The 24,282-nt window shown below is 57.8% G+C and overlaps 3 protein-coding genes across 5 annotated transcripts; 2 read left to right on the top strand and 1 right to left on the bottom strand.

Moving 5' to 3' along the window:
• The first annotated feature begins 194 nt into the window (after window positions 1-194).
• Window positions 195-7,201, top strand: RNF25 (ring finger protein 25). The gene is made up of 10 exons (XM_069861322.1): window positions 195-256; window positions 345-416; window positions 658-760; window positions 867-934; window positions 1,630-1,699; window positions 1,818-1,889; window positions 2,632-2,772; window positions 3,566-3,655; window positions 3,866-4,000; window positions 4,091-7,201. Exons 1-10 carry the CDS (start codon window positions 219-221, stop codon window positions 4,817-4,819), a joined length of 1,518 nt encoding a protein of 505 aa, XP_069717423.1. The 5' UTR covers window positions 195-218; the 3' UTR covers window positions 4,820-7,201.
• A 1,033-nt stretch (window positions 7,202-8,234) lies between these two features.
• Window positions 8,235-13,583, bottom strand: BCS1L (BCS1 homolog, ubiquinol-cytochrome c reductase complex chaperone). Of its 2 annotated transcripts, none has more exons than XM_069861324.1 (8): window positions 13,500-13,583; window positions 12,220-12,596; window positions 11,825-11,964; window positions 11,515-11,709; window positions 11,082-11,145; window positions 10,539-10,708; window positions 9,973-10,090; window positions 8,235-9,070 (listed from the first exon to the last, which is right to left on the bottom strand). In XM_069861324.1, the coding sequence occupies exons 2-8, from the start codon at window positions 12,537-12,539 to the stop codon at window positions 8,818-8,820; spliced, it is 1,260 nt and encodes a 419-aa protein (XP_069717425.1). In that variant the 5' UTR covers window positions 12,540-12,596; window positions 13,500-13,583; the 3' UTR covers window positions 8,235-8,817. The 2 variants fall into 2 exon arrangements, with proteins under 2 accessions (XP_069717425.1, XP_069717426.1); XM_069861325.1 differs by lacking the exon at window positions 13,500-13,583 and adding an exon at window positions 13,087-13,172.
• Window positions 13,584-13,626: 43 nt separating this feature from the next.
• Window positions 13,627-24,193, top strand: ZNF142 (zinc finger protein 142). 2 transcript variants are annotated; one of them, XM_069861302.1, is made up of 9 exons: window positions 13,627-13,808; window positions 14,287-14,614; window positions 15,192-15,827; window positions 16,111-16,377; window positions 16,890-17,702; window positions 17,907-18,084; window positions 19,067-22,205; window positions 23,100-23,205; window positions 23,563-24,193. In XM_069861302.1, the coding sequence occupies exons 2-9, from the start codon at window positions 14,332-14,334 to the stop codon at window positions 24,060-24,062; spliced, it is 5,922 nt and encodes a 1,973-aa protein (XP_069717403.1). In that variant the 5' UTR covers window positions 13,627-13,808; window positions 14,287-14,331; the 3' UTR covers window positions 24,063-24,193. The 2 variants fall into 2 exon arrangements, with proteins under 2 accessions (XP_069717403.1, XP_069717404.1); XM_069861303.1 differs by having other exon boundaries at window positions 13,628-13,808; window positions 16,114-16,377.
• Window positions 24,194-24,282: the final 89 nt, after the last annotated feature.

Raw genomic sequence — 24,282 nt, forward strand, 5'->3', positions numbered from 1 at the left:
CTCCTCCTCCCTCTCCCTCTCCCTCTCCTCCCCCCTCTCCCGCTCCTCTCCCTCTCCCTCTCCTCTCCCACTCCTCTACCTCTCCTTCTCCTCTCCCTCTCCTCCCTCTCCTTCTCCCTCTCCTCTCCCCGCCCCTACTCCGCGCCCCGTTGCCGAGCAACCCGCGCCCTCATTCAGTTCCGCTTCCGGTCCTGCTTCCGGTTCCGGCGCGCAGGAAGATGGCGGCGACCAGCGCCGAGGCGGAGGCCGCGGAGCGGTAACACCCAACCCACCCACCCCCCCCGCTCCAAACCGGGGCCTCGCGCCCCGCCCCGCGGGCCTCGCTGAGCGCGCGCTCTCCGCAGGGCGCTGTCGGAGCTGGAGGTGCTGGAGGCGATCTACGCGGGCGAACTGCGCCTGGAGCGCGGCCGGGGCAGGTACCGGGGCGGGGGGGCCGCCGGTGGGGCCGCGATCGAGGGTGGGCAGGGCCCACGGGCAGCGACTGTGGCTGCAGGCAGGGGCGGCGGGTGGGTGTCCCTGTGGGCAGGGACCCTGAGCCACGTCGGGCAAGGACCGTGGCGGACGGGAGCTGTAGCAGGCAGGGGCCTCGGTCCTGGACCGCCCCCGGGCCCTGCCCCGGCCCCGCAGTCACCCCCCCTCACCTCGGCTGCCCCGCAGCTGGGAGCCCTGGGAGCTCAGCATCACCCTGCACCCGGCCACGGCCCAGGACCAGGACTCCCAGTATGTCTGCTTCACCCTGGTGCTCACCGTGCCTCCTCAGGTAGGCTGCTCGCCCACATGCCCCTTTCCTCCCTGCCCCAGGTCTCCCCTTCCTTCTTGTGCTTTGGGTATTTCTCTTTTCTTCTTTTTTTTTTTAAAATCCCTAGTATCCCAACAAAGCTCCAGAAATCTCCATCAGGAATCCACGGGGGCTGTCAGATGAGCAAATTCAAAAGTGAGTGCCAAGAGGGTGGGGAGAGGGTGATCCTTTCCTCCAGAAACCCAGGAGGCAGAATTGGTGGAAAAGCCTTCTCTCAAATTCACGTGTCACCCTGTGCCTGGTTAACAGTTGGATACACTTTTTCTTTAATCCCATGTTGAGTTTGACACCAAGGGCTGCACCCTCTGGATGGGTAGCTCCCCGTGTTCCCCCTGAAATGTAATCTAAATCCCTTGAGCCTCTGAAGCTGCTGGTCGTGCTTGGACTGAGCCGAGTCCTCGGGCAGCCTGTTGTCGCCTTTGTGCTCCTGTCCTTCGTGCAGCAGAGCGTGTGCAGAGACCCTGGTACCTGCCAGCAGTACAGGAATAGCGTGGCTCTCGCCGACCTCAGGGGCTGCCATTGGATAAAGGAAGCCTAAGGATCACCAAAACCACAGGGTGCTGGGTGAGCTTGAGCCAAAGCAGTCAGCAAAGCTGCTCTTGCAAGTCCTCTGAGGACAAAGGCTTCCTGTGCCCCAGCCTGTGGGGAGCTGAGAGAGCGTGTGGATATGTGTGTGTGCCCGTGCCCGTGCCCGTCCCATGCTGCAGGCAAAGTCTGAATGCCTGTGCTCTATTCCTTCCTCCTGCCATCATAGAGGGGTGATAGGTACGTGGGACAGGGAAAAGCTGTGGCTAAACTTGTGTTAATCATTTCTGCTGCTTTTGCTGTAGGATTTCCCAGACCCTCAGAAGTGTTGCTGAAGCCAGGCTGGGGACAGAGGTTCTCTATGAACTGATTGAGGTGAGAGCTGGGGGGGACTGGGGGTGGCCAGCCACGGGTATTGGTCCCTGACTGCCCAAGAGGTGGGATAGCCCTGTGCAGGCCAGTGACTTCAATATTTGCTTTATTGCTTCCACAGAAGGGGAAGGAGATTCTCACTGACAACAACATTCCTCACGGCCAGTGTGTTATCTGCCTCTATGGATTTCAGGTAGGCACGTGTCTCCTGGCCTGTCAGGCTGGCTGGGAAGTGAGGCAAGAGAACAGGAAACCTGAAGTTCCAGGTGTGGAATATTGGCCTGGAACTGGAGTGTGCCTCAGCAGCCCCCTGCCCCACTGCTCCATAGGCAATCCTACTAAACATGAACCTGCCCAAGGCGATGGACGCTATTCTTCCACAAGAGCAGCCACACCATCCGCAGAAACAGGGCATAGGGGCAGCAGCCAGTGATGCTGGAGCATCTCCAGAGGAGTGGGAAGGCCTGGGGTTTGTTGCTGGTACATCTCAGCTTCCCCATGCTGGTCAAATCTCACCTGGAGTTCAGCACACAGATGGTCAGGAGGGACTGTAACACATCCATACAAGTGCTGGGGTCTGCGGGGACAGCGGAGCTTGCCTTGTCTGGGTTGCAAGGAGAGGCAGTGCCTGCCTAGAAAGGAGAACACATCAGGTTATTACTGCTCACACAGGAACATATGCAGAGAAATCAGTCGCAAAAACTTTCCATCTTGACAGTAAGAGTGCTTCTCACACTTGGAACAGGAATGAGGATCCCAGTAATAGCTGAGGAAGTAAAGATGAAGCCCAGGAAAAGATGTTATGTGGTTCTGCCAGCAACAGTGCTAGTTCTCCACTGCCAGCACTGGCATGGGAATGAGAACCCACCTCGGCTGGGAAGGCTACACAACCCTGTGCTTGGAAACCGTTTACAGCTGCTCTTTCTCCTCTGCAGGAGAGAGAAGCCTTCACAAAGACCCAGTGCTACCACTACTTCCACTCCCACTGCCTGGCCCGCTACGCCCAGCACATGGAAGAGGAGATCCTCATGCAGCAGGAGGAGAGAGAGCAGCACCTGGCGCCATCCCCCAAACAGGTACCAGGCCCTGGGCTCCCTACCTAGCCTGCTGCACAGGCCCTCGTGACAACTCTGTCACCCCTTTGGGATGCGGAGTGAGGGCTGGCCTGGCAGTGTTGTGCCTGCGCTGCAAATCAGAGCACTGGTTAGACCAAATGGTCTCCAGTGGCTCTTTCCAACCAAAATGACCCTGTGAGTTTTTAGTACTTTAGCAGTTGGTTTATTGGATCTCTGGGTCAGCGCCTGCTGTGTGAGGGGGCAGAGGAGCTGGTTGTATTTTTGGACTTCTAGAATCACAGGAGTTAGGAAAGAGTCTTTGAACTGCAGGAGTGTGCAGCAGGATAAATATGATCGCCTGTGTTCTGGGGTGACAAAACTTGCCTGAGGACGTGTTGGGAGTGTTGTTGGCCGCAGAGCAGACAGCACAGCTGAGCATGAAACAAGTCAAAGGCTCTTGCCTGCGAAACCTTTTCAAAGAGGCACTACCTAAATGGTGCGCTCCACTTTGGAGTGGGGAAAAAATAGATCCTAGGCTAAGGAAGACTGGAGTGATATGTGCTGACAGAGGTGGTTTGTACAGCAGTCAGCCACTGGAGCACAAATCCCAGCACACCTCATGGTGGAGACACCTTCTGTAGCAGTTGTTGAGACACTGGGCTGCTTTTGTGCTGCTGGAACCCCCCATGCCCTCCCTGCCTTGGCAGAAGAGTGAAGGTGGCCACCCTGTTCCACTTCCAGGCTGGACATTATCCAGCAGTGCTTGGGCTGGGTGGTGGTCAGGGTTTGGCATCCCCTTCTTGCCTCCCTGCAGGATGTCGGAGTGCAGTGCCCTGTCTGCCGGGAGACCCTGGTCTATGATCTCAGCACTCTGAAGGCAGCGCCGCCCCCGCAGCACGCGCTGGTAAGAGACGGGGGTGGGTGCCCCCCACAAAGAGCACGTCCAGTTGTATAGCCCTGAGTTTTCTTCTCCTGGACCATGAAATCAGCTCTGTATCCCATGTTCTTTCTGTTATCAAAGGAGGGTGTGGGGAGCAGCTCTTGGCACTGCCAGCTGCCGACCCATGCTGGGTGTTGGGAGAGCCCTTACCCCACCTTGCTTTCTCCTGCTCAGGAGCCGTACAGGCCAGATGCGAAAACACTGCAGCAACAGGAAGAACTGCGCTTAATTTTCAAGAGACAGCAAGAGAAGGGGGGCATCATTGACCCCGAAGCCGAGAGGAACCGTTTCTTCATCAGCCTCCAAGCGGTACGGCACCAGGGGGAGGGAGCTGGACCGCAGGACTGAGCGCTGTCATCTGCCCTGTCCCTTTCTCAACCAGTGGCTTCTTTCTTTCAGCCTCCAGCTGCTGTTGATCCAGGCCAAGCAGCCGCTGCCTCTGAGCCACTGGTGAGTGCGAGCACTGTGGACGCGCCCCAGCTGCCCAGCCGAGCCTCAGCTCCAGAGCCAGCCAGGGCTCCAGAGGCCAGGGTGGAACCTGGGCAGCTGGAAAGGCCTGCTGTGCCCAGGGAGCACCAGAGCAAGAGGGAGAGGCCCAGAGGGGAGAGGCCAGGCTCCAGAGGCCAGGGCAGGCAGTCATGCAGTGGCTCGCAGGAACCAGCAGAGGAAGCTTGTCATCCACCCCATGGCTCCAGGGGATCCAGGGGCTTCAGCCGGAGACCAGAGCGGAGACCTGGTGGGAGGCACAGCCAGGAGTTTCCAAAGCCTCACAGCAGATACAACAGGGCTGCTGCCTTGGCTGAAAGAAAGGAGCTGTGCCCTGAAGACCCCCCACCAGTAGAAGAGACTGTGGACTTGAAAGAGGAGCACCGTGGTATGGAGAGGTGGATCCCAGAGGAGGGGGCTGAGGCCCGGGGCAGGGAGAAGGACAACCTGACATTCAGCCACAGCGATCACAGAGCAGCTCCCAGCTGGCAGGGCCACCACAGGCCCTGGGACTGTGGCAGGTGGGAGAGGTCCAGAGTCCAGGAGCGTGGTTCCTACCGCAAAGCACCAAGAGGGCGAGGGGTGTTTAGGCCCCCTGGACATCGAGAAGCCCATCTCGTTGAGAAAGAGAGTGGCTCCTAGCAGGAGTGCTGAGGGGCCGGGCTGGGCAGGGGAGGGAAGGGCTGTTTCTGGGTAGAACAGGGAAGGCTCTGGTGGAGCAGTAGCAAGCAGCAAGCAGAGGGAGGAGGTAGTTGGCTTGTAACACATCTTGGGACAGGCAGTGTCTGCAGGATACGTGCAGAGTGAAGCATCCTGGCATGAGCGACTGGCTATTACAAGTGTTGGAGAAGCTGAATCCTGACAGATCATGTCAGCCTTGGTCTCAGAGGAACCGGTGGCCAGGAAGCCTGGATTGAGGACCTGCAGCAATTATCAGTGTATGTGAGCTGCCAAGAAACGTGCATACCTACAGATGAAAGGGACTGAGCCTATTGTGGTGCCATGGCAGAGCCAGAGCTGTGCCAGGCCTTTCCCTGGAAGCCAGCAACCCAGTGGTGGTGCCAAAGGATGAGGCTGTGCCAGAGCAGCAGATGGAGCTCAGCTTGCTGTATCTCTCTGTGCTGCTCAGAGCACCTTCTCAACTGCTGTCCCTTTCCCCTGGAGACAACATCCTGCTGCTTCTGCAGCCCTGACCAGTGATCAGCTCATGGGCTTGGCCAGGCCAAGTCCTTTGAACAACAGGACATTTCCCAGTCCCACCCAGGAGAGCTAAACGAAGATTAAGTCAACACATTGGCAGGTCAGGGCTTTGTGGTGGCTGAGACTTCAGGTTGGCTCCTGCTTCCCCAAGAAGCCTGAATTTAGCTGGAGCTCTCGTGTCCTTCAGCTGCCTTTGTGCAGGAAGAAACTGATGGATGGGCCTGGGAAGAACACACTGCTTTGTGATCTCTATGCTCAGGCTGTCTCTTGTAGCTTCCAACAGCCCAGAGTGAAAACACGCCCCAATAGTGTGGATATTCTCACCCTCCTTTCATCCTCAAGCTGATCTTGCTTCAAAGAAATGAGCATTTTCTGCTTAAACTAACTTGGTGCATTTCCTTCTGCTGCTGCTTTACGGAATTAAACAGTGTCCCACTCCAGAGCCATAACAGGTGGTCCCAAGCCTCTGAAGTGGGATACTGCTATTAAATTAATTCATTGGGTCTTCTCCAGAGCCTGCTCCCTTTGTTTTCTCTGTCCTCTTGCTCCTGTTCTTTGCTGTTTGAGCGAAGGTGTTGATCCGTAGTATTGCTCACTCCCCTCCCTGCTCACTACACCCAGGGCTGGGGCAGAGACCATTTCCTAGCACTCCTGGGTGGCAGGAGACACCCTAGTCCCTGCTTTTCCTCTGTTTCAGCTGTCTGATTCACCCAGACACTACTGATTCCTTCATACTTGTTTGTGCCTTGTGCCACCACCTCTTTTTTTTGCCACACATGGGTGGTTGTGATCCTCCTCCTACTGAGGGCAAAAATGGCCATGCTGTGATGCCCTAGGAAACCAAGGGCTGTGTGTCAGCTGGGAGGGCATTCGTGCTGCGCCTGCCTGGCTGATTCTTTGGCACGTGAAAGTTGCAAAAAAGGTGGCTCTTGAATGGGTCCTCCTCGCTGCTGCCCTGCTCTGACCACGCAGGGCCTTGTCCTGATGGGGTTGGTTTAACCTGTTCCCCAAGAATGTTCCATGCTTACAATTCCAACACTGGCCTGTTTTAAACCCCAATGCTCTATAAGCTTTTTTTTTTACCCCTCTTACGCTACCTGTCCTGAGCTTGGGGATCAGAGAGCCAGAAGCTGTGCCCTGCTGCAGACAAGGACTGAGCACTCGCTTCCTGAAGAGAACCATGATTTTTCTTCCGTGCTGGTTCTGTCCTTGTCCCAGCTGGTTCCTGGGTGAATGGCCTGCTGTGCTTGGATGAAAAGCTGTAAACTTCATCTGACATTGGTGCTCATTCTGTTGCCTCCTGCCATCACGTGTGAAATCGTCGTGCTCCAAGAAAGGCATTCGATCATGTCCCAAAAGAAACGTGATGTGTGCTCCTCACAGCAGCTGAAGTTGAAGCTCCTTGGCATCCTCCAGTAAGCCAGGCTTACTCTCAACGGGAAAACTGCTGTGCATGATGTTCAGAGCATCGGAATTCAGCCATGGAAATCGGAGTGAGCAAAGACTTGGGTACCTTCAACCAAATGCCAGACGTAGTAGAGGGCAGGGTTTTTCCTGGCAGTAGGGATTTAGGAAGGGCCTTCGCCTCTCTGCTGTCAGCCTGGAGCAAAGAACATTTTGCCACAGTACATGGAAAAACAAGCCTCTGGACTGAAGGGGAGGAAGGGCCCACACCTTGCCCTGAGGCTCCTCACGTGGTGCCCACCTGTGTCACCCACCTACCTCACAGGGCTGTTGTGAGGCTTAACTGGCAAAAACACTTGGGCTGGGCTGAAGGGCACCGGTGGCACCTGTAGCATTAACACTATTAAAAGCAAGCAGTGACAGATGTTGCCTGTACTCATGTGGCGGCACTGGGTCCCCCTGGCTCTCCCTCACCACTCCTCCATCCTCCTGAACTGCTGGGAGGCATTTGCCAGTGACTTGCTGGCCCGTTTTGACCTCCAGCTTTGAGGATCTGAGCAACTAGCCTCTGCAGGATGGCCGAGCACAGAGCTCAAGATGCCAGCAGGAGCACCCTGCTCCAGGAGCCACTCTGGCTCTGAGTCACCGAGCCCCTGCCATGGCCACAGGATCAACCCTTCACTTGCAGAAATATTTGTGAAAGTCTGGGTTGCATCAAAGCAGCACCCGTTTGTGCTGAAGTTCAGCCAGGTGCCATCACCTGGGCTCCTTCACATGCCCACGTGTCCTCAGCTTCACCCTTGGCCCCTTAGGGCAGAGCCAAGAGGAGGACTCGGCAGTGACCCAACAGTTTGTGTTTGGCTTAGAACCAGCTCCTCCAGCCCCACCAAGGTGCCACAGCTCCCAAAGCAAGGACACGAAAGACAGGGCTGGATTGTGGGAAGCTGGTCTGGGGATTCTGAAACACGGACTGGGGATGAGAGAGGCTCTGGCTGCCTCATTCTGTGGGTCAGCATGCACATCACCCCTGGCTCTGTGGCACTGACAGGGAGGTACAAAACCTGCTAAGATGAGGGCCCCATGCCCTTTGGGTTGCATTTCAGGCACATGTGGCTCTACCAGCCCATCCAGGACTTCTGTCCTTGGCTGGAAGACAGATAACAGGGAAAAGGCTGCAAGTCTGAGAGCAGCAGGACAAATCCCTCTTTCACCACACAGGGCCTCTCCTGATGGGAGGAAAGGCATAGTCACCCCCAATAAGGATTTTTGTACCTTGCACTGGGCTGGCCTGCCTGCTGAAATTCACATTGGGGTTAATATCAAACTCTTGGGAAGATATTCTCCAACCAGCCAAAGCCTCTAATCTGCCCCAACAGGCAGGCCCGCCGTATCTCCAGGGTCCCAGCAGGAGGGACGATCATGGCCATCTAGAAGTCCAAGCAGATCTGCAGGGCAGATCAGGGGCAGCCTGAGGGACAACAAGTTACCTGCTGGGAGCTGCTTTGTTTCTGAAACACAGGATTTGCAGTGCTGACCATGCCTGGCCCTAGTCAGGAGGGCTCTGGACCAGCAGCTGGATAATGGGGCAACGAAGGGGAAAAGGGACCAGAGCGCCAAATGTTGTGCACTTCACAGAGGATATTTACAAACCAGTGAAGACTGTTGTCCTGACAAAGACCTGCAGTCTTTACTGGTGCAGCATCCCCATGCCCTGCCCCAGGGAAACATCCTCATGGGGCACCCCCAGCCTGCCCCTCAAGGCAGGTAATTCAGGAGCCTTGACAGCTTATAGCAATCCCAGCAGGAGGCATGTGCAGTAGCACCCAAACCTGGGGAGCAGCCAGAGCCGATCCCCTCTCGCTGCTGCAAGGCTGGCAGCTCTGACTCTGTGCGTTTCAATAAAAAGCCAAGATCTTGGAGGGGCAGAGGTGAACAGAGTCCTGGCCTGTGTGCCTGGGCAGCTTCATGGCATCCCCGGGGATGGTCATGTTCTCATCCCAGTCCTCTCAGTATGGCAGGGGAAAGCTGGCCCCTGGTCACAGCAGGATGGAGCGTATGTTTGAGATAGCTCCTTCAGGGTCTGTCTTGTAGAGCATGAAGTGGCCTTGCACTTGGGCAGCGCTGATCTGTTTGGAGACGGTCAGTGCCTGCTCCGCAAAATGCTCGGCTGCTGCCAGGGGCTGCTCAGGGTAGAAGCGCTGGAACATGCAGGCAAGCTGCCAGCGGGAGCAGTGGCCCACGTACTGCTTGAGATCCACACGGCCGGGCCGCACCAGGGCTGGGTCCAGCCTGTCAAGAGACACAGAGGTGCCCTGAAAACTTGCTCCCTGCAGGGTGGGTCCTGCAGGAAGCTCCCCTCCACACTCACACAGATGGTGTCTTGCCTGCAAGGTGCTCTGCACTGTGAGGTGGGAAAGGCGTGGAATAGCATTGTCCCTGGGAGGTTAAGGGGGAAATCAACTCAAAAGAATCACAGAATCATAGAATCACCAGGTTGGAAAAGACCCACCGGATCATAGAGGCCAACCATTCCTGTCAATCACTAAACCATGTCCCTCAGCACCTCATCCACCCGTCCCTTAAACACCTCCAGGGAAAGTGACTCAACCACTTCCCTGGGCAGCCTCTGCCAGTGCCCAGTGACCCTTTCTGTGAAAAATTTTTTCCTAATGTTCAGCCTAAAACTCAAAGAAATGAGACAGCTGAGCAAAGGCTGGCTCTGGAGGATAAGCATGTCCTGGGAAACCATTCTGCCCACCTCCATCCCATGAGCAATCTCTGAACAACTCTCCAGGCCAGCTTGGTCTGGAGTGAGCTAAGCCTGATGCAGGGCAGTGTCCAGTCATGCCGCGAGCCCAGGCTGCATCCTGCCAACCCTGCGGGCTGTGCGAGGAGCCAGTGTTCCACTTGCAGCACAGACACAACTACAAAACCTACAGACCCCCATGGGCAGGAAGCTGGTCCCACTCCTGAAGGGCACAAGCATGGTCTGAACAGCAAGAAAACATCTGAGGCTCCAGTAAAGGGATCCTGAGGAGCAATCAAGGGATTTACATCCAAGGAAAAATTCAGGAAACCTGAACTCCAAGTCTTCACACTGGAAGATGCAAATAGCCCTCCAAGCCCATCAAAAGGGAGCAAGGTCTTCCCCATGCTACCCACCCTGTGCCCTTCCAGAGGGCATCTCTGACCTGTCCACATAGTTGGTGGTCATGAAGACGATCCTGGCCTCTGTGGAAGCCACGCCATCCAGCGCATTGAGGAGGCCGCTGAAGGTCAGGCGCCCCATGCCTTGGTACACAGCTGGGTCTGGGGACAGAGGTGTCTGAGATCATATCCACTTGCCGCTAACCTCACACAGCCTTGTGGGCCACCTCCCTATCACCCAAGGCTTAAGCCAAGCTCCCCACCCGCTCCTTCCCCCAAGCTGAACGCTCCCCAGCTGGCAGAACATTCACCTCCTGTGCACCTGCACCCATGGGAACCCGAAAAGAGAATGAGAGGGAAAGCCACCTCCTTCCTCCTACTGAAAATAGCTGGGCAGAAGTGTCTTTGCTTGAGGATGAAGGACCAAAATTTCCCTTTACACAGCCTCACCAGAACTTGGCAAGGTCCAGGCTGGGCCCTGAAGCCTCAGAAAGCCGCCCGGTCCTGCTCTCTGATAGCATAGCAGAGCAGCCCAGAGTCCAGACCTTTCCCTGGTACAGCCTGCAAACCTCCCTCCCGCTGCTGGCCCAGAGACAGGGGCACCGCTCACTCTCAGCAGCGAAGTCCCGGCTGACAAAGGCAGCGTCCACATCCTCCAGCAGGATGATGCTCTGCTGCGGTGCCACACTCAGGAGGTGATTGAGCCGGTCATCGGAGAGGCTGCGGTCGCTGAGGCTCAGCAGGCAGATACTGTACTGCAGCTCCCCAGCCAGGGCTGTGCTGGGGAGGACAGAAACCACAGGGATGAAACACAGTAAGAAATCCTGGAGCAGAGGAGGAATTGGATCTCCCTGCCCAGCACAGGGGAGAGGGCAGAGGCATCCTCCCCTGGCAGGGATCAGATATCAGGTGGGAGCCCCTGCTTGGCCCACTGGTGCCACGCAGCACTGGGTAAAATAGGGGTGCAGATCACTCATCACCCTGACCTGTCATGATGCCAGCAACGTGAATGCTTACATCAGACATCACACAGGAGGCACATCTCCCTCCTGCCTTTCAAACCCAAACTCAATCATGCTGTCTCACCAGACTGCTGTGCCCCAGAGCCAGCAGCTGGCAGGAAAACTGCTGGTAGCCAGCTAGCAGTACTCACATGAAGCTGCTTTTTCCACAACCAGGAGGACCATACAGCAGGTAGCCTCTTCGGTAGGGGATCCCTACGAAGACAGCATCCTTTTAGGAACCAGCTGGGTTGCTTTGAGCTTCCTCCCCAAGCCTGCGCTGAGCACACACAGAGAATGCACCGGGGGAAGGCGAGCAGAGGACAAAATCTCTGTGCAGCCGTTCCAAAAAGGACCATAGGCATCCTGCCCCGCCCCACAGCAGTGTTGCAGGAGCAATGAACTCCGTGGTTTATCATGATTTCCAGGATTGGATTAAAGCAAGGGGAGTTTGCCCCTTTGCAGACCCAGGCCTGACCTCAGCACCTGCACTTGGTCATTTGCAGAACATGCCCAGGGCAGTGCCTGCAGCAGGCACGGAATCACGCTGGGCATGGTACACGGGACACCGCGCTAGAGCCTTGCCTCTGTCGCTGTACCACTTAGGGTTGTCGATGAACTCCTTCACATCCTGGACCAGCCTCTCTGACACACCTTCCTCCAGCACAACCGAGCTGAGAGGCCGCCGCCGTCGGGGGAAGCCAAACTGCCGCCACTCTGCTCCCATGGCCGTGTACATAATCGTCCTCCCCTCCTGCTGCTGCAGCGCCAGCTCCCGGGCTGCAGAGAGAGGCAGAGGGGACAGCTGGCAGGGAAAATGATCTCCCGTGAAGCCATGGGCATCTCCAAGGAGCAGGCTGTTCCCAGCAGGACCCCATGCAGCTCCACTACAGACCTTCCCGGAGGATATTGAAGAAGATTTCCCGGTTGGTGCCCAGCGCAGTGAAGGTGACAGACTCCCAGGGGGTCCCCGTGTGCAGGTCGATCATCTGCTTCTCCCGGTTGCGCTCGATGCGAATCCACTTCCTGTGATACCTGGAGTGGGGAGATGGTATTGGGAGATAGTGGTGCCGCACTACTCACCTGAGCCCAGCCCGGGTTGTGCATCAAGGAGAACACTCATCACGGGCAAAGAAATCACTTCACTTCTCTCCCTACTCTCAGTCTGCTGTCCTAACCCAGATTCCAGGAGGCAGGATCCTCTCTGCTGCCTCCTCGGCCCCCCCAGTTGGAGTTTCCTTCCTAAAATGATGACCAGTCCCCAAACTACTTTTCCCTGCCCTCCCTTACCAGATGAAATGGTTCCCAGGGCTGGGGACAAAGTCGAACTTGGTGCTGACACGCCCGCTTTCATGCTGCAGGTAGGACGTCTCGACACTGAGGTGCTGTGTGTGCTTGGCATGGTGGGAGATCCAGTTCAGCAGCCAGTGGTAGCTTTTGTCCTTGCTGGGCACCTCCAAAGTGATCATATAATGACGCCTGAAAGCCACCAGACCAAACTGTGCCCCCTTCCGTGCTAATGCCAGGGCGGTGCCCACCCCAACAAGGCCAAATCCAGCCCCGAAGTATGGGTTGTCCTTCAATGCTAAGACAAAGTCAGAGAAGGGCATCGTGGGAGGTTAAGTGGCTCCTTTCCACATCATCGTCTCCGTGCTCTAGAAACAAACCTGTGCAGAAAGAGAAGGACTGAATGGCAGTAGCGTACACAACAGATTGCCCACAGTTGTCTGCCCTTTATCATGGCCTGTTCGCACAACAAAACATGAACCTGTCACGTTCGCATCCCCCACACTTGGGCTTATCTTATTACCAGGGGTTCAGAGAGCCACTGGCCGCAGGAGCCTCCTTCCTCTCTGCAGGCCACTGGGTGAGACAGGCAGGAGGGGGCCAGGAGACAGAGGCCATCAAGCAAGCACAGAAGCATCTGTTGCTTCTTCAGCCACGACAACAGGAGCAGAGCTTTATGCAGTTTTATACTTTAAACGGCTGGAAATTATGAGCACTGCAATTACTTAGGGTTTATTGTTTTAAAAAGCTGAAGCACATAGAATCATAGAATCACTTCATTGGAAAAGACCTTTGAGATCACCAAGCCCATCTGCACCCATCCACTACTACATCATCCCTGAGCACTTCAACTACCCATCTTTTAAATACCTGCAGGGATGTGCACAGCACTCGGCTGAGCTGAGGGCTGGTTATTTGGTGATGGGCACACAACTGTGACGGAACCAGCATCTCCATGTCTGGATGAAGGGCATGAGCCACACACCTAGGGGGCTTGAAGCTTCCCAGATCCCTCAACAGGGTCTGGCAGCTAGAAGGGACTGGGGGAGCCTCCCCTGTCGGGCAGGCATGCAGACAGACAGACGGGAGGGCAGATGGAGCTCCCTTCAGCAGGACCCCGCTCTCCAGCGCAGGGCCTGGCCCCTCAGCGAGGCCCCTTCCAGGGCCCCCCCGCTCCCCGCAGCCCGAGCCCACCTTCCCCGGCGTGAGGCCCAGCCCCGCACCGGCCAAACCCCTCGCTGGGCTGGGCTCACCCGCCAGACACGGGCCCAGCCACCCCTCACCTCCCCGCCGCGCCGCTCTGTCCCGCGCGCTCCACGCTCTATGGCCCCAGCGTTCGCTTCCGCCCTGCGCCGCTTTGACTCACCGCCCTCTACGGCCCTAGCGCTCGCTTCCGCCCTGCGCCACTCTGTCCCGCCCCTCTCTATGGACCCGGCGCTCGCTTCCGCTCGGCTGCCGGCTCGCACCATAGAGGGGGACCGGCGGGGCAGAGCGGCGCGGCGAGTCGCACAAAGGGCGACGCTCCCTCCCGCCCGGCGCGAACCACCGAGATGGGCCGGGGTCCGGACTGACTGCCCAGCCCGGGGCTGCCGGTAGGCCCCCTTCCCGCCGGGCCCGGCCCGAGGAGGCCCCGCGTGTCCCTGGGGAGAGCACAAAGGTCCCTCCTGTTCCCTCTCCCCTGGCTGCCGGGCTCGTAGAGAGGCCCCGGGTGGCTTTGGGACACGCATAGAGGTCCCTGCATCCCCGTCTCCCCCCCGGCTGCTCAAGGAAAGGCCCTCAGCGGCCTTGGGGAGGGCGCAGGCGTCCTTGCAGCCCTGTCTCACCCCCACCCCCGGCTGCTGGACTCGGGGAGAGGCCCCGGGTGTCTCTGGGGAGGGCACATGGGTCCCTCTCCCCGTGGCGGTGTCTCCCTCTCCCCTGTGCCTGGGGCGCAGTCGAAGGGAGCCGGTGTTGAGATACCCCGTTTCCTAGCCCTGCGAGGGGACTGGCACCGCAGGCCACCCCATAAATTCTGTAGGAGGTCTGGGTCTTGGGCTTCTCCCTTGTATAAGGTGCCTTCTCCTGTTTCAGAGTGAAAGGCTCTCCTGTCCAGCACCAACCCGGTGCCTGGTGACAATGAGTGCAGAAGTGGCTGTGTCTGATGCTGCCGGTGGGGAGATGGAGGCCCTGTGCTCGGAGCTGCTCCTGCCCACACCAGGAGAGGCAGGAGCCATGGGAAGACCTGGAGTGACCAGCACTGGCCTGGCTGGGACACCCCGGCTGACTGCCAGCCAGGACTTGCTGCTGACAGAGGCATCAATCCCTGAGGAAGGGGCTCATCCTGGAGGAAGCAATGTGGAAATATTCATTGAGGCTGTAGCTGGCAACGTGACACTGAGCAACGCGGCCACTGCCACAGGTATAGGGTGCAGGGAGGGCCCCATGGTGCTTGGTGGAGGGAGAGAGGTCTGACCAGGGCCCCTGTCCCCTCCAGCTGCCACCCTGGGGGCATCACGGTGCCCTCCTGTCTCTGACCCTGTGAGTGTCACCACCCTGTCTGCCACTAGTGGAGAGCTGAGCTGGGTGTGTGGATGGGGAGGGGTGGCTGAGGGAGCCTCGGGCCAGGTAAGGGGGTCGCCCCAGGCTGTCAGTTGGGACCAGGTGGAGATGTCCACCCTGGAGGCTGCTGCTGCCCCTAGCGCACTTCTCCCTCAGATCCCCGGGGGAGGCATTCTGCTAGGGGCAGGGCTGAGCTGGCCTTATGTTGCTGTATGCCTTAAAGGTGCTGAAGGACAGGCCTGATCAACTTGACGGTGGTGTTCCCTCTCTGATGCAAGCACGTATGCTGGGATACCCTGGACAGGGCTGTGGTTTTTCACTGTAATTTGTGTCAGCAGGGGTTTTTCTTCCTTGACTGGAGCTGGAACTGAGCAGCAAGTTTCAAGCTCTGGGCCTGGCAAAACCCCTTTCTAATGCTCACCCCTTGCTTTCTGCAGAGGTGCTGGTCAAAGTGGTAGAACTGTATTTCTGTGAGAGGTGCGGCCAAAGCTTCCCAGAGGCCTCCCTGCTGTCCGAGCACCAGTGCTTGCTGCTGGCGACCTCAGGGCATCTGGAGCTTCCTGAGGTGCTGTCGGCTTCTGCCAGCAAGAGCCAGTGCAAGCCGGCGGGCTCTGAGCCACCCAGAAACGGAGCACAGAGCTCTGTTCCTGAGCACCTGCTGTGCCCCATCTGCCAGGAGGCATTTGTGCAGCCCGGTGAACTCAAGGAGCACTTCAAGACCCACCGCGCCCCGCTGGGAGCCCTGCCCTGCCCCGAGAAGGGCTGCCACTTCACCACAGAGGACCGCAAGCAACTGCGCAGCCACCTGCGCTGCCTGCACGGGGCCTCCCCCGTGTCCTGCTCCTACCATGCCTGCCCCCTGCTCTTCCCCAGCCACCCAGCAATGGAGGAGCACTACCGCATGCACTTCCCCTTCCACTGCAGCCACTGTGACTTCGTCACAGCCAATGCCAAGCTCTTCTGGCAGCACAGGAAGGGCCACGCTACGGAGCACCCTGCTAAGATACCCACAACAGAGAGCCCCCCTGGCTCATCCCCCCATGGCGTCGAGCAGCACCACGTCCTGCCATCAGGTACGGCTTGACTGGGGGCATCGGGGCCTGAGGGTGCCACAGTGGTTGACTGTCTCTGTGCATCCCCCAGTTACAGCTGGGAGGAATGGGAGGTGAGGCTGTGCTGCCTGAGGGTCGGGGAGCCCTGCATGCCCTTCAGTTGGGCAGCTCTCTGCAGTTCTCTTTCCTCCGTGTGGCGTGGTTTGTGGCCCCTGTCTCAGCCAGGAGGTTTTTTGCATGTGTGGGGGTTATTCAGGCAGCTTCCTCTTGCCTGGAGCATGATGGTCTCTGTCTTTCCTCACAGAAGGAGCAGCAGGAGGGCGAGAGGAGGCAGGGAATTGCCACCCTGGCTGGGAAGCTGCCATGGCAGAAGCCAGGCCAGCAAAACCTGCAGGCACTGGGGAGGACTCCTTGGAGGGGCAGAAGGCATCAGCTGGAGAAGAGGACTCGGACAGCGGTGGGGACGAGTCACCAGAGGATGACAGTGCGAGCCCCTGTGAAGGTGAGGCCAAAGAGGATGGGAAGGTGACTCTCGAGAAAGCCAGGATGCCGTGGACACAGCACCTCAAAGGTAGGATGCAAGGCACTGCGGGGCTGTACCGGGAGGTGCTCGGCCTTTGATTTATGAAAAAGCAGCTCAGTCTTGAGACTGGCACTGAAACATGGGCCAGGCTGGCAGGGCATACAATCCTGTGCCATCCAGCAGCCTCTTCTGCACCTACCAGGGCACTATTTCCCCCTTCCCTGCCCTCTGCCCAAAAAAATGCATCCTTCTCCTGTTGTCCATCTTTGGCTGCTGCCAGGCTCAGGCACAAGAAGCTTAAAGTCTGCCTGGCTCTGGGACACGCAGGCAGGCCTGATTTAGGCTCTGCTGGATTATTTTGACAGTGTTAAGCTGGAAAGAGCCCACTTGAACCATGCTGGTGGCTTTGGGGAGGAGACAGTCTCTCCAAGTAAATGCCTGTTCTGTGACTGTAGATGTAATTCCTCACCCCAGCACAGCTGGACCGGGGAAAGAACATCTGCCTGTGCTGCTCTTCTCTGTCTCTTTGCTGCTGACTTTTCCCTCTCCTCCTCTCACAGGGGATGTTGCAGAGGGTTCCGAATACCTCTACAAAACCCACATGTGCCCCGAATGCAAGCGGTGCTTCAAGAAGCGGACGCACCTGGTGGAGCACCTCCACCTGCACTTCCCCGACCCCAGCCTGCAGTGCCCCAACTGCCACAAATACTTCACCAGCAAAAGCAAACTGAAAATCCACATGATGCGGGAGACTGGCGAGAAGGCCCACCGCTGCCCGCTCTGCCACTACAGCTCGGTGGAGAAGAACGCGCTCAACCGCCACATGGCCAGCATGCATGAGGACATCTCCAACTTCTACTCCGATGTTTACTCCTGCCCTGTCTGCAAGGAGAAGTTTCGGCTCAGCCAGGCCCTCAAAGAACACTTGAAAACTCACAAAGCCGAGCCGAAGAGGCTGAGCTGCTTCCAGGGGGGCTGTGACTACTGCGCAGAGGACAGGAAGGAGTTTGTCCGTCACCTCAAGGATGCTCACGGCATTAAGGCGGTGGAGTGCAAGTACCACGCCTGCTCGCTGCTCTTTGGCACAGCTGAGGCCATGGAGGTTCATCGAAAAACCCACTATGCCTTCCACTGCCAGCAGTGTGACTTCATCTGCTCCAACAAGCACGTTTTCCGCAAGCACAAGAAGCAGGGGCACCCGGGCAGTGAGCAGCTCCAGTGCAGCTTCTGCCCTTATGCCACCTTCAACCCCGTGGAGTTTCACGACCACGTGGGCAAGATGCACGCCAATGAGAAGATCCACAAGTGCACCGAATGTGCCTTTGCCACCGCGCACAAGAGGGTGCTCATCCGGCACATGCTGCTGCACACGGGTGAGTGTCTGCTGCGGGGCTCCTGAGATACGAGCTGGGATGGGGAGAGCCTGTCCTGGCACGGGGTTGCTTGGCTGAAGTCATGGCTTGTCCTTGTCTCTGCTGTTACCTGCAGCTCCTGCCAGGCTGGTTTCCCTGCAGGGCAGGCAGCCTCTGGTGTTTTATCTGGCTGTGGAGCTGAGGGTGTTCCTGTGTTGCCTGTAGGAGAGAAACCTCACAAGTGTGAGCTCTGCGACTTCACGTGCCGAGATGTGAGCTACCTGTCCAAGCACATGCTCACCCACTCCAATGACAAGAACTTCATGTGCACCGAGTGCGGGTACATCACCAAATGGAAGCACTACCTGAATGTCCACATGCGCAAGCACACTGGAGATCTCCGGTACGATCCCCAGCCCTGCTGGCCCGGCCACATGATCAGGCTTCCCCAAATCTTGCTCTGGGGGTGTGCAGCTCTGGGCTGCATCATGAATTTCCTAAAAGGAAGTTGTGAAGAGCAGGTAGCTGGCCGTTTCTCCCAAGTGAAAGGGGACAGGATGAGAGGGAATGACCTCAAGCTCCGCTAGGAGAGGTTTAGGCTGGACATTAGGAAAAAATTTTTCACAGAAAGGGTCATTGGGCACTGGCAGAGGCTGCCCAGGGAGGTGGTTGAGTCACCTTCCCTGGAGGTGTTTAAGGGACGAGTGGATGAGGCGCTGAGGGGCATGGTTTAGTGTTTGATAGGAATGGTTGGACTCGATGATCCAGAGGGTCTTTTCCAACCTGGTGATTCTATGATTCTTGTGCTTGGAGGGGATGGCTACAACCTGTCCTACCTGGCATGTGAAAAATGCAGCCCCTGAGCATGTTACCAGCATGGTGCTGCAGAGGCAGAGTTATCTTTGGTGTGTCTGTGCCACACAGGAAGCGCATCACCATGTCAGTGCAGCTCTGACCTTGGGTGCATCAGCTCTGCTGATGTTCGTGGACCAAAGCCAGCTCGGGCACATGCAGGACTCTGTGAAAATGTGTTTTTACCTCTGCATTATCACCTCCTTTGGGTCTAGTCTGCCTCCAGCGATGCTGGAGGTGCTGCTGGTGCAATGTAAGTGTGTGAGGGGTGACACAGTCACTGTATGGGGTACCCAGGGAATCTCTTTCCCACCCCCAGGCTGGGGCTGTAAAGCTCCGGTGGTGCCAAGGGCTGCAGCAGGGAGGAATCACCTGTGGTAAGAGATGCCTGGATGGCAAAGGTCAGATCCAGCAAACCAAACAATGCCCCTTTCCCATGTGTCCAGGACGGGGAAACAGAGCTTAGCATGCCTGACGGGGCTCAGCCTGCCCTGGTTCTTTGTGCTTCCTGACCGCTTCTGCTTTCCCCACAGGTACCAATGCAACCAGTGCTCGTACCGGTGCCACCGTGCCGACCAGCTGAGCAGCCACAAGCTGCGGCACCAGGGCAAAAGTCTGATCTGCGAGGTGTGTGGCTTCGCATGCAAGCGCAAGTACGAGCTGCAGAAGCACATGCAGGCAAAGCACTCACAGAGCTACCAGGTGCCAATCTTCCAGTGCCAGTACTGTGCCTACCAAACAAAGTACAAGCAGGCACTGCTGAACCACGAGAACTGCAAGCACACCAAGCAGAAGGAGTTTCGCTGCGCCCTCTGCTCCTACTGCACTTTCAGCAACACCAGCCTCTTCTTCCACAAGCGTAAGATTCACGGCTACGTCCCTGGTGACAAGGACTGGCTGGAAAACTATGCCAGCAAGGAGCTGGAGATCAGCTCATCCGAGGTGCTCTTTGGCTACGAGCTCAGCACAGCCCTGCACGTGGATGCAAGCTCCCCGCTTCATGGCAAGGAGCAGTGGACAAAGGTGAAGCCGTCCCAGCTGGGATCTCAGGGGGAAGAGAGCTACCAGCAAGCGTTTGTGGTGCCTCTCCTAGGGCACGGTGCTGCACCACCAGAGAGCGGCGGTGAGGCAGAGGGAGGTGTGGTTGAGCGGGAGGAGAGCCATCCAACTGCTGGTGATGCCCTGGGAGGGGACTGCCTGCAAGGAGATGCTGCCACAGGCGCAACTGAGCTCGCTGCTTCTGGGGATGTGGCAGAGAGCTGCATATTGCACTTGGAGGCACTGAACGTCTCGTCGGACCCCCTCCTGGAGCATTTGACTGGAGAATCCTGCACAGCACAGGCAGAGAGCATGGAAATGCTGTCCTGCAAGGAGCCTCCTGCAGCCTATGAGATGCTAGGCTCCCGGGATGACCTTGGCTTGGAGGACAATGACAATACACTTGAAGACATCCCAGACTTTGAGGAAGAGGAGGCAGATGTGCGGGAGGACGAGGTGGTGAGGCTGGAGGGCAGTGTAGAGGCAGGTAACATCCAGGGAAAAGATGCCCTAACGCAGACCACGGGCCGACTCGAAGGCTCATGCTCAGGCCACCACTTGCCTGTCCCAGAGGACACGGCCACCTCCAGTGACGATGGCAGGGGCAGCTCAGAGTTGGTGCTGAAGGCACTGCGGAAGCAGGACAAGGAGCAGGCAGAGATGCTGGTGCTGGAAGGCAGGGTGCAGATGCTGGTGGTGCAGTCGGAGAGCCAGATCTTTAAGTGCGAGAAGTGCTCATACATCACACGGAAGAAGAAGTCCATGTCCTTGCATTCCAAAGTCAGCTGCCAGAGCCGCCAGGCCCCACTCACGTGCCACGAGTGCGGTGCCAGCTTTAAACAGCAAAGGGGGCTCAGCACTCACCTCCTCAAGAAGTGCCCAGTCCTGAAGAAGAAAAAGATCCTCAAACCAGCCATTCAGGAGCCACCTGGGTTGTGCCGATCTGCTGACCAGCCTGGTGATAACAGTATGGAAACAATGGAGAGTGAGAAGGGAGGCTTGGAAGAGTCCAGCCATGCCGAGAGCTCTTGCGAAGCTGAAGTACTGCCTGATAAAATGCAGGCAGCTAGCAGTCCCTTGGCTGAGGAACAGGCCTTGGGCTGTCCTGTCCCTGAGAAATCCCTGCCAGCTGACAGCACAGAGGCGGCGGAAGAGCCTCCTGAGCAAGGGGTTGGGGCTGAGCCAGGTGGAGCCACTTGTCCCCCCCATCCTGGGAAACCCTCAGAGAAATACCGGCTGGAGGGAGGGAAGCTGCACTGCAACGCCTGCTCCTTCGTGTGCTCCCGTGTCTCCACCATCACCTCCCACGTGGAGGACGGGTGCCGGAGCCTGGAGCAGTTCTGGTGCTCCCGGTGCCCCGAGGCCTTCCGCTCCCAGCGGGCCCTCAAGAGCCACTGTGCTGAGAAGCATGTTGCGCATCCCAAGGAGAACGGACCCCAAAGCACTGAGCTCCCTGAGGGGGACCCAGCCAGTGATGAGACAGGCCAGCCCAGCGAGCCCCTGCTGCGTGCAGCCCCCCAAAAAGCACCCCTGCCAAAGAGAAGGCGTTTCTCCTGCCCCACCTGCCCTTTCACCTGCCACCAGGAACGGGCCATGAAGACGCACATCAAGAGGGGCTGTGTGGCACTGGGTGAGTTCCGTTGCGCCTCCTGTCCCTTTACCTCTAAGGCAGCCAAAGCCCTGCGGCTGCACCGCAAGCTGCACCGCAAGCACTACAGCAAGCGGCCGCAGCTGCAGTGCCGCCAGTGTGAGTTCACCTGCAAACAGGCCCGCTGCCTACGGCAGCACATCTGCATCAAACACGAGGGGGTGAAGCCCCACAAGTGCCGCTACTGTGAGTTTAGCACCACGCGGCGCTACCGCCTGGAGGCCCACCAGTCCCTGCACACCGGTGTGGGGCGCATCGCCTGCAGCATCTGCAGCCAGACCTTTGGCACCAACTCCAAGCTGCGCATTCACCGCCTGCGCGTGCACGAGAAGACGCCCACCCACTTCTGCCCGCTCTGTGACTACAGCAGCTACCTGCAGAATGACATCACCCGCCACGTCAACAGCTGCCACCGCGGCGAGCTCAACTTCGGCTGCTCACGCTGTGAGGCTCGCTTCAGCTCTGAGACCGCCCTCAAGCAGCACATCCTGCGGCGGCACGAGGAGAAGGTATCCTATGGCTGCCCACGCTGCGGCTTCGTGTGTCACAGTGAGGCCACGCTCAAGTGCCACGTGCAGAAGCAGCACCCGCACCTGGAGTGCGGCACCTGCAAGGAGACGTTTGCCACCCGGGAGGCTCTGGAGGAACACAAGACGCAGCATTTTAGCCACCGCTGTGAGCTGTGCAGCTTTGCAGCCAAGGAGCGCCAGCAGCTGGTGCGGCATTATGTGGAGAGCCACGAGCCAGCCGCCTCCCAGGACAAACCCCTGCAGTGCCCCTTCTGCGACTTCGCCTGCCGCCACCAGCTCGTCTTCGACCAGCACATGAAGGGCCACGGGGGCACCCGCGTGTACAAGTGCTCGGACTGCGAGTACACCACCAAGAACAGGCAGAAGATCACGTGGCACATCCGCATCCACACCGGCGAGAAGCCCTACAAGTGCCACCTCTGTAAATACGCCTGCGCTGACCCCTCACGTCTCAAGGTGAGAGCCCTGCTTGGGGATGTATCCTACTGTATCTGTACGGATTGGGGGGGGCTCGAGGAAGAAGAAACTCCCAAAGGGAGGTCTGGTCCTCTGTTCTCTTCTGTGGCTTGTACAAGAATAGGAGACAAGCAGATAAAACTGATATGGGTACAATATGTTTCTTTCCAGCTCCCTGCTGTTGCAGATTAAGGGGAAGGGTGATTTGTAGCAAAGCAAGAAGGTGGGCAGCTGTCCAAGTTCACTCCTCTTACCCCTGACACCTCTGGTGTCCTCTGATTACAGCGTTGCACCACTCAAGCCAAGTCTGGCTGCCCACTGGCTTGCAGCGTGCTCTGTGGCACCAGTTACACAAGGTGCAGGGAAAGCTCAGCTTCCCTGCAAGCAAAGCCAGGCCCTGCCCTCATTTCTGTAGGTGATTAGCATCCTCATGCATGGTAAAAGGCCTTTCCTAGAACAGGAGGGCCAGGCGTGGGGTAATGATGGGGAAATGGTCTGGTATTGCTAGAAGAAATATTGACTTTGTTAATGGCCAGGCTGAGCTGGAGCTCCCTGGGGCCACCTAGGCAAGACTGCACAGTGTGCTCAGCTCAGGGCTAGTTCTCTTGGGCTGGGTTTTTAACCTGGGCTTTGTCCTAAATACCAAAGGGGGAAGAAAAGCCTGTGCCGTTCACAGGCTGGGACAGAGGAAGCTCAGCAGTACAGGCATCCTGACCCCACTGGGGATCCCCCCTGCCTGTAGTCTGCCAGGCGAACAGACAGCCCTCCTTGCCCCATGCAGTTTGAGATGTCAGAGCTGGTTTTGAGCCCCTAGTTGGCACCCTATAGCCTGGCACGTTCCTGGGACAGGGGACACGGCCTCATCCTGACCCTGCCCTCTCGCCCTGTGCCCAGTACCACATGCGGATCCACAAGGAGGAGCGGAAATACCTCTGCCCTGACTGTGGCTACAAGTGCAAGTGGGTGAACCAGCTCAAGTACCACATGACAAAGCACACAGGTGAGTGCTGCCCACTGGGGACAGGCCGTGGGGCACTGGGGAAGGTGTGGGGGCTGTATGAACCTTAACTCGGTGCTTTCTTTGCTACCGATGACCAAGCTTGAAGGCAGGTGGATGTTCCTGTGTGCTGGTGGGTTGCGGACAGTGCCCTGGGATGGGAGGGAAGGTGGGGTGGTACAAACCCTACATAACCACGTGGTGCCTTGGAAATGAGGGTGTTTGGGTGCCTGCTGACATGATGGGGTGTAGGGGCGAGTCCCTGGGGACTGATGCTTTGTTGCAGGGATGGAGAGACCTGTGGGATGGACGGCACTGTCCCCTCATCCTGATGCAATATCCCCTTCCCTGTCACCACAGGACTGAAGCCATATCGCTGCGACGAGTGTGAGTATTGCACCAACCGGGCAGATGCCCTGCGGGTGCACAAGGAGACACGGCACCGGGAGGCTCGCTCCTTCATCTGCGAGCAGTGTGGCAAGGCCTTCAAGACCCGCTTCCTCCTCAAGACCCACTTGAAGAAGCACAGTGAGGAGAAGCCCTACGTCTGCAACGCCTGTGGGCGGGCCTTCCGCTGGGCAGCCGGCCTGCGTCACCATTACCTGACCCACACCAACGAGCACCCCTTCTTCTGCCGCTACTGCCCCTACAAGGCCAAGCAGAAGTTTCAGGTCATCAAACACATCCAGCGGCACCACCCTGAGCGTGGGGCTGGTGACCTCAGCCAAGGGGTGGGCAAGGACCCCAGCATGCCCACCATCCACCTCCACGCTGTGCAGAGGGACAGCCGGGCCATGGGGCCCCCTGGGATAGAACAGGAGGGCGGGTGCCCTGTGGAAAAGGATGGTGCTTCAGCGTGAAGCTGAATCCTGACTGCTTTAAGGCCCCGGGGGCACCAGGCTGCTGTGGAGATGTATGTGTGTGTATAGGCATATATGTATATGGGTTGTAAAATATGCGGCTGTATAAAAGGAATCTCTCGGTGCCTTTTAATACTGTTTCTTGGGGCTGTTTGGAGCCCTCTGTGAACAGGGGGCCGGCTGCCTGCAGGGAAGGAGTGCAGGCACAAGCCCAGCTCCC

Source organism: Phaenicophaeus curvirostris, chromosome 7 (assembly GCF_032191515.1).
Source record: "Phaenicophaeus curvirostris isolate KB17595 chromosome 7, BPBGC_Pcur_1.0, whole genome shotgun sequence".
NCBI classification, from domain to species: Eukaryota; Metazoa; Chordata; class Aves; order Cuculiformes; family Cuculidae; genus Phaenicophaeus; species Phaenicophaeus curvirostris.